The sequence below is a fragment of the Salvelinus fontinalis genome, chromosome 9, assembly GCF_029448725.1.
Source record: "Salvelinus fontinalis isolate EN_2023a chromosome 9, ASM2944872v1, whole genome shotgun sequence".
NCBI lineage: Eukaryota > Metazoa > Chordata > Actinopteri > Salmoniformes > Salmonidae > Salvelinus > Salvelinus fontinalis.
Window position 1 is genome coordinate 59,894,571 of NC_074673.1, and position 13,312 is coordinate 59,907,882.

Below are 13,312 nucleotides of genomic sequence, written 5' to 3' on the forward strand. Positions count from 1 at the left end.
TGCTGATGCACAAACAAATTTAGAAATTGCACCTTGTGTATTCTACTATTTTAACTCTCAACAGTAAGTTGAGAATCCGACTGAGTTCCAAAAAACTCGATTGATCCGCGGGCCTACAAAACGGGGCCGGCCCGCGGGCTGACAGTTGCCCATCCCTGCTCTAATCAAACTGAATTACACCGAATCGTTTCAAAACTTATCGTTTCGGAACCCATGTATCTAGATACGTATCGAATCGTCTTGAAAAGGAAAGGTGCACATCCTTAATCTACCTTTATTACACTGTATGAAGACAGTTCTTCATTGTTGACAGGTTTAATATTTTCTTAACTGACTTCAGTATTTCGCCCCTCTTTGTCCTGTGCGTTCCAGATGGAGTTAGAGAAGAAGAAGGCCAAGAAGATAGCGGAGCAGAAAAAGTCTGTGGACACCAGACTGGACCAGGAGATGAAGAGAAACACAGAGCTACAGAAAGAAATGTACAGGTGACAGTACAACCTCCCTTCTTCACAGCACCCTCCTCAGGACGGTAGAGCAACCTCTCCATGTCTATTACCACCACAGTACTACTATAGAGCCCGGTTGTAGTAGTCCCAGCGCATTCATCCCCGGCTTTTGTCTGGTGCACCTCTCTGTGGGTGTGTTGTGAGTTAGCCGATGCCTTGTGTTTATGGGTTAGATGTGTCTCGTTGTCTATGGGTTTGTGATATGATTTGTGTGTCTTGCTGTGTCTGGGTTTGTGAGTTAGATGTGTGTTTTTGTCCATCGGTGGTGTGATGTTTCGGTGTCCGATCAGTCAGACTGATCTAGTGCATCTGGGTCGTTCTATGAAATTAGTGCCTTTTTAAGTAGACATTATAAATGCCTGTTATATTAAATGTAGTGCCCCTATTAATATAGACCGCATGGAAAATACAATCAATCAGATTTTTATATGAATAAAGAATTGCTAAAGTGCAAAAATGTAGCATTTTGACATGTCCCTCTGTGACATCTAGGTTTTTACTTTCATTGGAAAGCATTGACAGTCATTTCTAACTATTATTTATTTAATGCAATAAGTGGTAGTTTAACCCTCTTACTGAACTCTTGTTTTAATGAGATGAAACTATTCCTTCATTACATTTTTTTTTTTTTTTTAAGAATAGTCAAACCCTAGTGTAAAAGCAGGTGAGCTGGTTCTACTCTTTTTCACCATTTTCTGGTGTTTTGTGGTGGGAAACGGAGTAGGTCGAGCATAATACTGTTGCAGGCAAGAAATGTCTTAACAGTAAAAAAAAAAAAAAATTGTCAAGCTTTCATTCAATTGCACCTCCATGCTGTTGCAGACAACAAGCTTATATTCCCCTATCACAAGGGGCTTTATGGCTGATTTTAAGATGAAATCGTCAACCCGTTACAGTCAATCCTGTTTCTTTACTTGGCACTTAATAGTATAATTTTTTATTTATTTAACCTCTTGAGATGGGATAACATGTTTTTTTTAATTGCGTTGTGTTCTTTATGACAATGTTAAAATAAAGTGAAACAAAGAAACTATTTTTACAGTACTCAAGGAACCCAATTGGTGCAACGACCCATGTGTCATTAAGATTATATGTGTGTATCTGTCTCTGTGTGCAATGTCCTACAGGTTGCGGACACTGGTGAAGACGGCGAAGAAGAAGCTGCGGGAGCAGGACGGTGCCGGGGCTGAGTTTGGATCGCCCATGAGCAGCATGAGAGGGGAGATGGGCCACAGACAGGCTGAGGCTGACATCGGCAGGATGAAGAACAAGGTACTAAGCCCAATTGATCCTGACACCAAGGATGCGTACCGAATGGCACCCTATTCCTTATTAAAGTGTGCTACTACTTCACTTCCAAGGGTGCTGCACTGGTGCTGACTCTCGAATCTGTGCTCCTCTGGAAATGTGTGCAATGGAAATAATAAGTAAAGTACTAGTGCACTATAATACAGAATAGGGTGCCATTTGGGATGCATGGAAGACTCATCAAGTTAAGTTTTGACACACACACAAGATCCTTATCTTCCTCTTATTTGAGATCTTATCTATCTTATCTGATGTTCTACAATTTCCTGGGTCGTGTGTATTAGGGCACGCCACGGAAAACTTTTTTAAACGTTTCGCAACTTAAAACAAAAATGTGTCTTATTAGAGAAGTCCAGGTAGTCCTCCCTGTTTCAGGTTGTTTTTTTCTGTTTGGTTCCGAATGAACACAACCCTGTACTTCATACAGCTCTGGGTTCAAGTTTCCCCAAGGTATAGATCTAGGATCACCTTCTGCTCCCCCAATCTGGAAAATGCAAAACTGGTCCAAGATCAGCATTTAGGGACAACTTCACCTTCCACCACTTCATACACATCCTCTCATCTTACTGTTGTCCCACTGTCATCTCAATGACCCTCTGTCCCCAGGTGGATGACCTGTCGGTGCAGCTGGAGAAGGAGGTGTCTCGCTGCTGCCAGCTGGATAGGGTCAACGGAGAGCTCAAGGAGCAACTAGCCTCCTTGAAGGGCCTGGGCCGCAGCAACGAGCGTCTCGAGCGTAGCAAGAGGCACCTGGAGGAGGAGGTGGGTAGCCACGATCCAGTAGCCGGAAGGTCGGCGGTTCAAATCCCAGGCGGGCCAACAAAAAAGACAAAAAGGGCTGTGCAATGGAAATATTTTATTTTAATATGTAAAATATTCAGTAAGTAAAGCATTTACAAGATCGATTCGTAAAGTAGTATTCTGTATTGCAGTTGTTGGGCCTGCGGCGGCAGGTGGAGGCGGGGGTGATGGACCAGACCCTGGTGGATCAGTACCGGCGAGACGCAGAGGAGAGGGCCCGCCAGGAGATCAGACAGAAACTGGAGGAGGTCAACCTCTTCCTACAGGTGGGGGGGAACACAAGATACATTCTAGAACTTGGCCCTGTTCAGATAGGTTTAAATTGATCCTTCCTCCCTCCCTTCCTTGAAATAATGACGTGGATAGGTACATGGTTTCCAGCCGGTGACTATCATCAGCCTTACCGTGTTAGATCAGTGATTTCCTCAAGGAAGGAAGTTGTCCTTGAGGGCTACTAGTCCTGCTGGTTTTCCATTTCTGCCTGGCAGTTAATTAACAGATGAATGGCACTCACTTGGTGAGAGTGTGTGTATACACATGTTTTACCCATTCCTGTTGCTGTCTGTTGAACACATCCCTCCTTCAGACCCAGGCGGCGTCCCAGGAGGCTTTGGAGCAGATCAAGGCGGCAAACGAGGCCAGCTTGCGCTCCACGCTGGAGCAGCGTATCCGGGAGCTGGAGGGCGAGCTGGGCAGAGCGCACTCCACACAGCACGACAGCATGAGCCTGCGAGACTCCACCCGGACAGAGCTGGATCGCTACCGGGAGCTCTACACTGAGGAGCTGCGTCTCCGAAAGGCCCTGGCTGCCAAACTAGAGAGGTGAGACCAAGGACTGGCTGCATATATCTAGGTCCTAATCCCAAATCGACCCCTAGAAGTTATACCCTATGTACTTGAGGCAATCTGAGAGGATTTGACAGGTGTAAGTATCATGGGGAGACTATTTCCTAGCCCATCAGTGAGCAAGTGGAGCTATTACCATATTGCGTACACCTGTCAAATCCTCCCAGATTTCCTCCCAGCGCGTAGAGTCTAGGGGTTGATTTGGGATTTGGCCTAGATGTTAGGTTAAGAGGGAAAGCAAGGTGATGTGGGTCGTGTTTATTTATACTGGAACAGGGGAGGGATAACCTGGACTTTTTCACTGTTTACCTAATGAACACGACCATAGTGTAGCTCTGTGGCAACCAGACAAATAGGACATGTTATCGTTTCAAGCTTAAAGGGATAGATTGCCTGAATGAAAAAATGACTTACGTTTCCCTTCCTCTCCTGCCCCATAGACTACTTTCAAGGTAAGGATATGTGCATTTGTTATTTAGGTGAGCTCTCCCTTTAACTTCAGTGTGGTTACGTGTGCTTAGTTTTTGGGTGTGTCATCTCTTTGATAACCGTAGAGATGTGATAGATCATGGCTGTGTGCTGTTAGTATGCATGGAGTTACCTGTGCAGTTGGACCTCAGAGATGCCAAATGGAGGTCATTGTGACTTTGAAATGGTCTGTATTTTAATTGCAGATAATGTTCATGTCTGACATGATTTGAAGCACATGAACGCAACATTTATCTGTGTCTGCAGCCTACAGAAGTTTTGGTAGCATTTTACTGGGGTAGCAGGTATTCTCGTGGTGAAGAGCATTGGGCCAGTAACCAAAAGGATGCTGGTTGGAATCCCCGAGCTAGGTGACAAATATGTCCATGTGCCCTTGAGCAAGGCACTTAACCTTAATTGCTTGATCCAGTCGCTCTGGATAAATGACTAAAATGTACTGTATGTGTTTTTATACAGGCATTCATAAAGCCTTTATAACAGCTATATAACACAACATTTTGTCAAAAGCTGCCATAAGTAGTTTTAAAGAGTTGAGTCACGGCATGACGTTATAAAATCGGTTGTAATGGGTGTTAAAATTACTGTTCATCCTATTTTCATATGCTCTGTCAACTGTTACTAACAACTGCTATGATGAAGTCTTCATGACAACTTGTGTTATTACATGTTACATAAGAATCTGCGTACTAGTGATGGCAAGTTCACCTCCTTTTACTCTCTCAGATCTTTTCAACTTGTTCGGTCAAAAGAATGAATCTTTCGACTCATTTCGTTCATTTGATTCGGTAACGCCCAGAGCACATGAACTCAAAACGTAGATTCTACAAGTCTCTCATTCGCCATAGACTACTGAGACTAATATAAGTGTGCTTCAAGCATTGTACATTTGTGATTGGTAGGCATACAAATGAGATTGTTTATTGATACCTTTGAAACAAGGTTTAGTTGTGGCCGCAACCGGACTAGATTGTGAACGGCTCTTGGCGGAATGACACCGCTTGACTGCAGCGAGGCAGATCAGCACAATTTCGGTCGCGAACTACAGCTGCCAAGGTAAGATTCATTCTCTAGTTCGAGTGTTGAGCAGAGGCAGGCTGTGTATGTTTTGGTTCTAATCAAAGCTGTGTCCATCGAGTTATATTCAATAATCAATTCATTGCGTTCATTCTTTTACAATGCCATCAACTATCAGTTCTAAACATGTATTTTCCTCCTCTCTGCTGCTGTGTCGTGACTGTGACTATCGTCAATGTGATGACATGCTATTTTATCAAATCGATTATCTAACATTTAATTGATTACGTGATTGAATTAAATCATGCAACAATTAACTCATTAATAACCTGGGTCACCACAGACATGTTTATTTAAGGAGTTCCATCTTCCGAATGAACTCTTAGAGATCTAAAAATCTCTTACATTTCAGTCATCAATCAGTCATGAATTTTTCTTTCCCTTCTATCAGTCTCATCTGAGCATCGTACAATTCTTGGTTATCTGCACGAACCCTAGTTTCCATAATGAATCAGCAATATAAACATTGGCTTAATTATTTATTTACTAACTAACTAAATAATCACAGAAATACATCACAAACAAACAGTAGATATTGGTTACTAACAGTGATAGAAAAGTCGCTAGTGGGCTATGCCGATATGACAGCTTGGTAGACAAAAGGAAAGTGGTGGGGACTGACAGAGCGGGATAGACAAATGGATTCACTACACAGTCTATAATTATATTAATTGAAATGCTAGTCCTTTGCACATGAATGGCCGCTCATTCAAGAATAATTGCAATATAAACTCAGCAAAAAAAGAAACATCCTCTCACTGTCAACTGCGTTTATTTTCAGCAAACTTAACATGTGTAAATGTTTGTATGAACATAAGATTCAACAACTGAGACGTAAACTGTTCCGCAGACATGTGACTAACAGAAATGGAATAATGTGTGCCTGAACAAAGGGGGGGGGGGGGTCAAAATCAAAAGTAACAGTCAGTATCTGGTGTGGCCACCAGCTGGTCTGCTCTTGCTTGGAGGACGCGGCTAGGGATGCCGTCTCGTCCAGCGGCCTTGCGAGGGTTAACATGTTTAAATGTTTTACTCACGTTGGCCACGGAGAAGGAGAGCCCACAGGCTTTGGTAGCTGGCCGTGTCAGTGGCACTGTATTGTCCTCAACGCGAGCAAAGAAGTTGTTTAATTTGTTAAAAAATGCATAGATGACGTGATACCGGTAGTATCTTTCAAAACATACTTGAATCACTAACCGTGGATTGATAGAAGCTGTCGTGACTTTAAATTAATTTGATGACTGTTATTTATCTAATCAATTAAGTATGTTTAATTGTTACCCAATGAAATTAATCATGTAACAATTAACTAATTCTGGTTTGCGGTGCCATGAGAGCGGTTCTTTAAAGAGTTACCATCTCCCGAATTAAACTCTGACGGTCTTTACATAAACAGTCAACTCATTAATCAGAACCTCATATCATCATTCTGAACAGTCGTAACCTTTCGTCTGCAAAAACCCGAGCATTACCAATGATTCAGTACTACATGTTGGTTTAATTATTTATTTACTAGCTAACTAAATGGTAACACAGGATAAACATACACACTTGATACATTAGAAACAGGTCCCTAGTGGACTGACAACAATATGGCTGCTTGTTAAAGACCATGGAGAGGGCGAGAAAGAGAGGGGGACAGAGACACTTAAAGTCTCACTTTGCACACAAACTATCGCCCACTTAAAGTAAGAAATCATTAATTTATTTGCGTTGAAATGCCTTGGTTTGCCGTGTATTTCTCCTAACTGGGCCTTCTTGGAAAGGGGGTTGGTTAGGCTTTTCGTGGCAAGATTCTAAGGCTCTGATTGTCCTAAAGGGGTCCCCATCCGGCTTTTTACTGTTCTCATCTGCAGTTGTCTGGTTCCTGGCGACTTGTCGTGTAGGCCTGAACAGAACTACAGAGTTTATTCTACTTCCATTCACTCTGCAATAGGCTTCTTTGAAGATAGGCAAGCCACCTATGTCGATGGTTCCCAGTGGGGTGATGCGAGTAGTGTAATATGATGATTTGAACAGAGTAATGGAATGGTCCCACTTAAATTCGCTTTTCTAGATACTTTACTGAGGACAGCTAATCAGCCGTACCAGTGATTGTCCGGCAGGTGACTTTGTCGTTTCTACCTCGTGTTGAGATTCAAAGTTTAAACCACTTTAAACGTGAGCTGCAGCTCAACATTTCTCTGGTCTGATACAGTGGGGCAAAAAAGTATTTAGTCAGCCACCAATTGTGCAAGTTCTCCCACTAAAAAAGATGAGAGAGGCCTGTAATTTTCATCATAGGTACACTTCAACTATGACAGACAAAATGAGGGGGAAAAATCCAGAAAATCACATTGTAGGATTTTTAATGAAGTTATTTGCAAATTATGGTGCCCAAACTGGCTTTATTTACAAATTAGTGAAAATGTCTCACCCCATGTTCAAGAATTGCCTTTTTCTCGCTCACTCTAGGTTAAATGAAAACGAAATCTCCAAAATAGTGTGACTTTTTAGAGTCCTCCAATCCTCTAAATGTAATTATTGGTGGAGTCATGTCATGGGGGGGGGGGGGGGGGGGGGAATAACTATATAATGTATGCCTACCATAGGCGAAATGAGTCTCACTAGTGTTGAGTAATGTGCTGTTAAAAATGGTGTAGGTCTTATTTAAAGAGCATATAAAAAATTTGAAGCAAAAGCCTACAACTATTTTAGCATCTTTCGTGCTGCTCTAGGCCAAGCATGGGGACTGGTCTTGATAAATCAATGAGGGATTTTATTTTCACTTAATCTCCAATTGGGTATTGGTGAGACAAGAATTTGAAAATTAGGTGCGGAAATGTTATGCTCTTAGTGTAACCTTTATTTAACTAGGCAAGTCAGTTAAGAACAAATTCTTATTTACAAGGACAACCTACTCCTTCATCGTAAATAGCCCTGTACTGTACTGCCGACCGTCATTTTCGGTTCCAGCAAGTACTGGTTCCAGCAAGTCAAAAGTTTGGACACACAAACTCGTTCCAGGATTTTTCTATATTTTTACTATTTTCTACATTGTAGAATAATAGTGACGACATCACAACTATGAAATAACCCATATGGAATCAGTTAAAACCTGTCTGGCTCCGGCGTTCCGCTAGCGGAACTCCTCCCACATTCCACTGAAAGGCAGAGCGCGAAATTCAAAATATATTTTTTAGAAATATTTAACTTTCACACATTAACAAGTCCAATACAGCAAATGAAAGATACACATCTTGTGAATCCAGTCAACATGTCCGATTTTTAAAATGTTTTACAGCGAAAACACCACATATATTTATGTTAGCTCACCACCAAATACAAAAAAGGACAGACATTTTTCACAGCACAGGTAGCATGCACAAAGCCAACCTAACTAACCAAGAACCAACCAAACTAACCAAGAAACAACTTCATCAGATTCTAACCAAGAAACAACTTCATCAGTCTTATAACATGTTATACAATAAATCTATGTTTTGTTCGAAAAATGTGCATATTTGAGGTATAAATCAGTTTTACATTGCAGCTACCATCACAGCTACGGTCACAAATAGGACCGAAGCAGCCAGAGTAATTACAGACACCAACGTCAAATACCTAAATACTCATCATAAAACATTTCTGAAAAATACATGGTGTACAGCAAATGAAAGACAGGCATCTTGTGATTCCAGCCAATATTTCCGATTTCTGAAGTGTTTTACAGCGAAAACACAATATAGCATTATATTAGCTTACCACAATAGCCAGAAACACAAGCCATTCCCCAGCAGCAAAAGTTAGCGATCGTAACAAACCAGCAAAAGATATATAATTTTTGACTAACCTTGATAAGCTTCATCAGATGACAGTCCTATAACATCAGGTTATACATACACTTATGTTTTGTTCAAAAATGTGCATATTTAGAGCTGAAATCAGTGGTTATACATTGTGCTAACGTAGCATTTTTCCCACAACGTCCGGATATTTTTCTGACACTCACATATTCTGACCAAATAACTATTCATAAACATAACAAAAAAATACATGTTGTATAGGAAATTATAGATACACTAGTTCTTAATGCAATCGCCGTGTTAGAATTCTAAAAATAACTTCATTACGATATGCAGTTTACGTTATGGCGAGAGTGTGCCCAAAACCTGGCCGCAAACTACTAGTTCACATGTACGACAGATATATGAAATAACATCATAAAATGGGTCCTACTTTTGCTGATCTTCCATCAGAATGTTGTACAAGGGGTCCTTTGTCCAGAACAATCGTTGTTTGGATTTAGAATGTCCTCTTCTCCAGTCAATTAGCACGGAAAGCTAGCAAAGTAGCGCGAAGCTCTCCTTCCTGAACAAAGGCACACAACGCAACACGCCTAACGTCCCGAATAAATTTCAATAATCTAATAAAACTATATTGAAAAAACATACTTTACGATGATATTGTCACATGTATCAAATAAAATCAAAGCCGGAGATATTAGTCGTCCATAACGACAGCTTATCAGAAGGCAAATCCAGGTCCCTTCACGCGCTCTCCAGAAAACAGGAAACTGGTGACACGTCATACAAAGAGCTTTTATTCGACCCCAGATCAAGTTATACACTCCATTTCTTCTCTCACTGCCTGTCGACATCTAGTGGAAGACGTATGAAGTGCATGTATTCTAATAAATATCAAGGACATTAATAGGCAGGCCCTAGAACAGTGCATCGATTTCAGATTTTCCACTTCCTGTCAGGAAGTTTGCTGCAAAAGGAGTTCTGTTTTACTCACAGATATATATCAAACGGTTTTAGAAACTAGAGAGTGTTTTCTATCCAATAGTAATAATATTATGCATATTGTACGAGCAAGAATTGAGTACGAGCCGTTTAAATTAGGCACGATTTTCCCCCAAAGTGAAAACAGCGCCCTCTGTCCTCAACAGGTTAAGAACAAATTCCTATTTACAAGGACAGCCTACTCCTTCCTCCCCTGCGGGGATTCGAACCCCAGTCTCCCGCGTGCTCCGCATTCTACATACAGACATGGCCTGGTCTCCCTTATGTAAGGTATTAGACACTTTCCCATGTTTACTACAGTATGTATTGTAGACTGCACCGTAGTCTAATAAACAAATAAACACATTTCGTTAATAAAATAATTATAAAAAATGCTCTTTCAAATTACAGATGTTAATTTAGTTATGGATCACCAACGAAATACTATGTGAATAAAAATCACTGATTTACATAAATATTGGAACAAAGTTGTCTCATGAAAGCAAGCAATTTAGAATCCTCCGTCACTTTATACGGCGTCATATTTTCCATTCTATCCTAACAGAAACCCTGAGGATTTCGTTTTTTTGTTTATCTCTGAGTAGAAACACCATAATATTAATCAAATTATTAAGCCACATTTCTTAAAATCAATCCCATATACATATTACAAAAAAGGTTTGAAATCCTCTGGTAATGCCAATAAGGAATACTATCAAATGCTTCTCAAAGATGCCCTCTGGTGGTCAAACTAGCAATAAATTGCAGTAACAAAGTACCACAGAATGCTGCGGCAGCACGGAAGGTGTGCTGCAGTAAGACGCAACTTTTAAAGGTGGAACCACTGTAGACTCTTATGCAGTATGTAATAACATATGAGTTGTCATGCAGACTGTATAATATCAGTTGTTATTAACAGTTGACATTTGTAGCATATGGCAACAGGATGGATGAAGTCGTTTTAAACACCAATTATAACCGTTTTTATAACATCTCATGCTGTGACTCATAACTATTTAAAACGACTGATGACAGCTTATGACAAATGTTATAATGCAGTGGTGGGCAAACTACAGCCCGTTCAATCCGGTCCTCGGGAGGTTTGAGTAAAAAATATATCATTATAATTATACAGGGCTCGACATTAACGCTTGTCCTCTTGGAACATTTTTTTTTTAAACGGTCGTACTTGCCTAGTTAAAAAAAAAAAAAAAAAAAAAGAGTATAGATTTAAGTTGTCCAAATAGATAAGTAAAACATATCACTATCAAAGAATTTCTCCGATCAGAATTGGATCAGAGGTCAACATTGGAATAATATCCAAATCTATTTTTCATGTACAGGACATGAATAAAAATACCTACATATTAAGTGTAGGTGATGTCGAAACCGATGCTGAAACGGAGGCACCAGAAAATGTAGCCTAACTTTAATGAGACTTTTAATTACAGGCTGATGGCCAGTCATGCTTGCCAAATATAATAAAGGATAATTGACATTTAACGTCTAAAGGCTTGATTCTGTTTACATATTTGATGTTCGTTGAAATAAAGTGGTCAGAAGTCCGGAGAGTGAAGGACAGTGCTTGTTGCACACCACCCACCTTTAATCTAAGCAGAGGTGATCAGCATTTTGAAACTATTTAACCATAAACTTACAGTTGAAGTCGGAAGTTTACATACACTTAAAACTCATTAAAACTCATTTTTCAACCACTCCACCAATTTCTTGTTAACAAACTATAGTTTTGGCAAGTCGGTTAGGACATCTACTTTGTGCATGACACAAGTAATCTTTCCAACAATTGTTTACAGACAGATTATTTCACTTATAATTCACTGTATCACAATTCCAGTGGGTTAGAAGTTTACATACACTAAGTTGACTGTGCCTTTACACAGCTTGTCAAATTATGTCATGGCTTTAGAAACGTCTGATAGGCTAATTGACATCATTTGAGTCAATTGGAGGTGTACCTGTGGATGTATTTCAAGGCCTACCTTCAAACTCAGTGCCTCTTTGCTTGACATGATGGGAAAATCAAAATAATTCAGCCAAGACCTGGACAATACAGTGACTTCAGCACCCGTATCTACAAAAAAATCTACTGCAAAGTTGTTAACCATCATGTTCACATATATTCCATCCGATTTCATATGTACACATATCAGACAGATTCCATCTTTGTCAACAATGACAGAATATTTATTTTATCTCTTGCCTACACTCCTCTACTTTGAAATGGTTCTTTATATCACTAAAATACTATTTTCGCTTTGTCATTATGGGGTATTGTGTGTAGATTGATGAGGAAAAAATGTATTCAATCCATTTTAGAATAAGGCTGTAACGTAACAAAATGTGTAAAAAGTCAAGGGGTCTGAATACTTTCCGAATGCACAGCACTTTGAGGGAATTATTTTAGAAATACTTAATATGCATTTCAAAACAGCATTTTTGTCATCTACTGGTTTTCAAATCAACGTTCTTTTTTTGTCCTGCCGCCAAAGGCATAATCCTAGCCTTTGTGTGCTTTATTGAGCTGATAATATGAATAAATAAAACTGAAATATTTTAAGATAAAGGGTCTGATCTAATTCATCAGCTTATTGCTTTTCTTAAATATTGTAATGTGCAGTGGTTTTATGCATTTTGGATCTGGTCTTCCAGAACCGTCCCAGAGTCTGTTTTCAACCCCAGACATACTTTTTATCGCCTACAGTAAAGTGTTACCGAAGTTTTTTGTCGTTGCATTGAATAGGCTTAATGTCCCGGGTTGAACTGCCTATTTGGTTGACCCGTCAGTTCGTTACTCACCCACAAATGCGACCCCACTCACCTACGAAACCAGTTTTGTCTCTGAGGTTGTGCTGTATTCCACAAACTTTCCCCAAATTACAGTTTTTTGGGGAAATCCCTGTTGAAGGATTGCCTCCTGATTCGCAGGAATCCTCCAACCAGGATTTCTGAAAAACCTGGGAATTTTGGGAACATTTCCGGAATTTTGCAACCCCAAATCTGAATGCTGAACCCCCAGTCATGGTGCTTCTCTGCGTCATCTCTCCCAGGTCCAATGAGCGGCTGGCGGAGGCCAACACCAAGCTGATGAGCGAGCGCCACCGCAGCAAGTCCCTGATAGCCAGCAGCATTGTCAACGGCAGCCTGGGCGGGCCTCTGGACATGAGCTCCCTGGGGTCGGTGGGGGCCTACGGGGCAACGCTGGGTCCCCTCAACAGGAGCCTTGGAGGGCCTCTCCTCAGCCCCCTGGGGGATGGGGGTCAGAGCAGCAGGGTGGAGGCTTACCTGGCAAAGGTAACAGACTGAATTTTGAATGGCAATAGCAAATATACAGGGACTGTGCTCCACATTGCTTAAAGGGATAGTTCACGTTTTTGGAGATTTAGTATATTTTTGACTTGACTTAACTAACCTTTTTGACTTGAGGGGATGTTGCATTGGGTTTCTATGCATTCAGGTTGCCTTGGTTTACTTTTGACCATTTTTGTAACATATCCCATCTCC

At 40.6% G+C, this 13,312-nt stretch overlaps 1 protein-coding gene across 7 annotated transcripts in view; it reads left to right on the plus strand.

Moving 5' to 3' along the window:
* Window positions 1–13,312, plus strand: part of si:ch211-272n13.3 (ankyrin repeat domain-containing protein 26) — a 101,297-nt gene that overhangs the window by 70,146 nt on the left and 17,839 nt on the right. For all 7 annotated transcript variants that reach the window (XM_055934968.1, XM_055934969.1, XM_055934972.1 and 4 more), the window contains 6 exons: window positions 373–485; window positions 1,634–1,778; window positions 2,421–2,576; window positions 2,747–2,881; window positions 3,202–3,437; window positions 12,859–13,102. In XM_055934968.1, coding sequence (XP_055790943.1) covers window positions 373–485; window positions 1,634–1,778; window positions 2,421–2,576; window positions 2,747–2,881; window positions 3,202–3,437; window positions 12,859–13,102 — 1,029 coding nt within the window. The remainder of the gene's footprint in view (window positions 1–372; window positions 486–1,633; window positions 1,779–2,420; window positions 2,577–2,746; window positions 2,882–3,201; window positions 3,438–12,858; window positions 13,103–13,312) is intronic.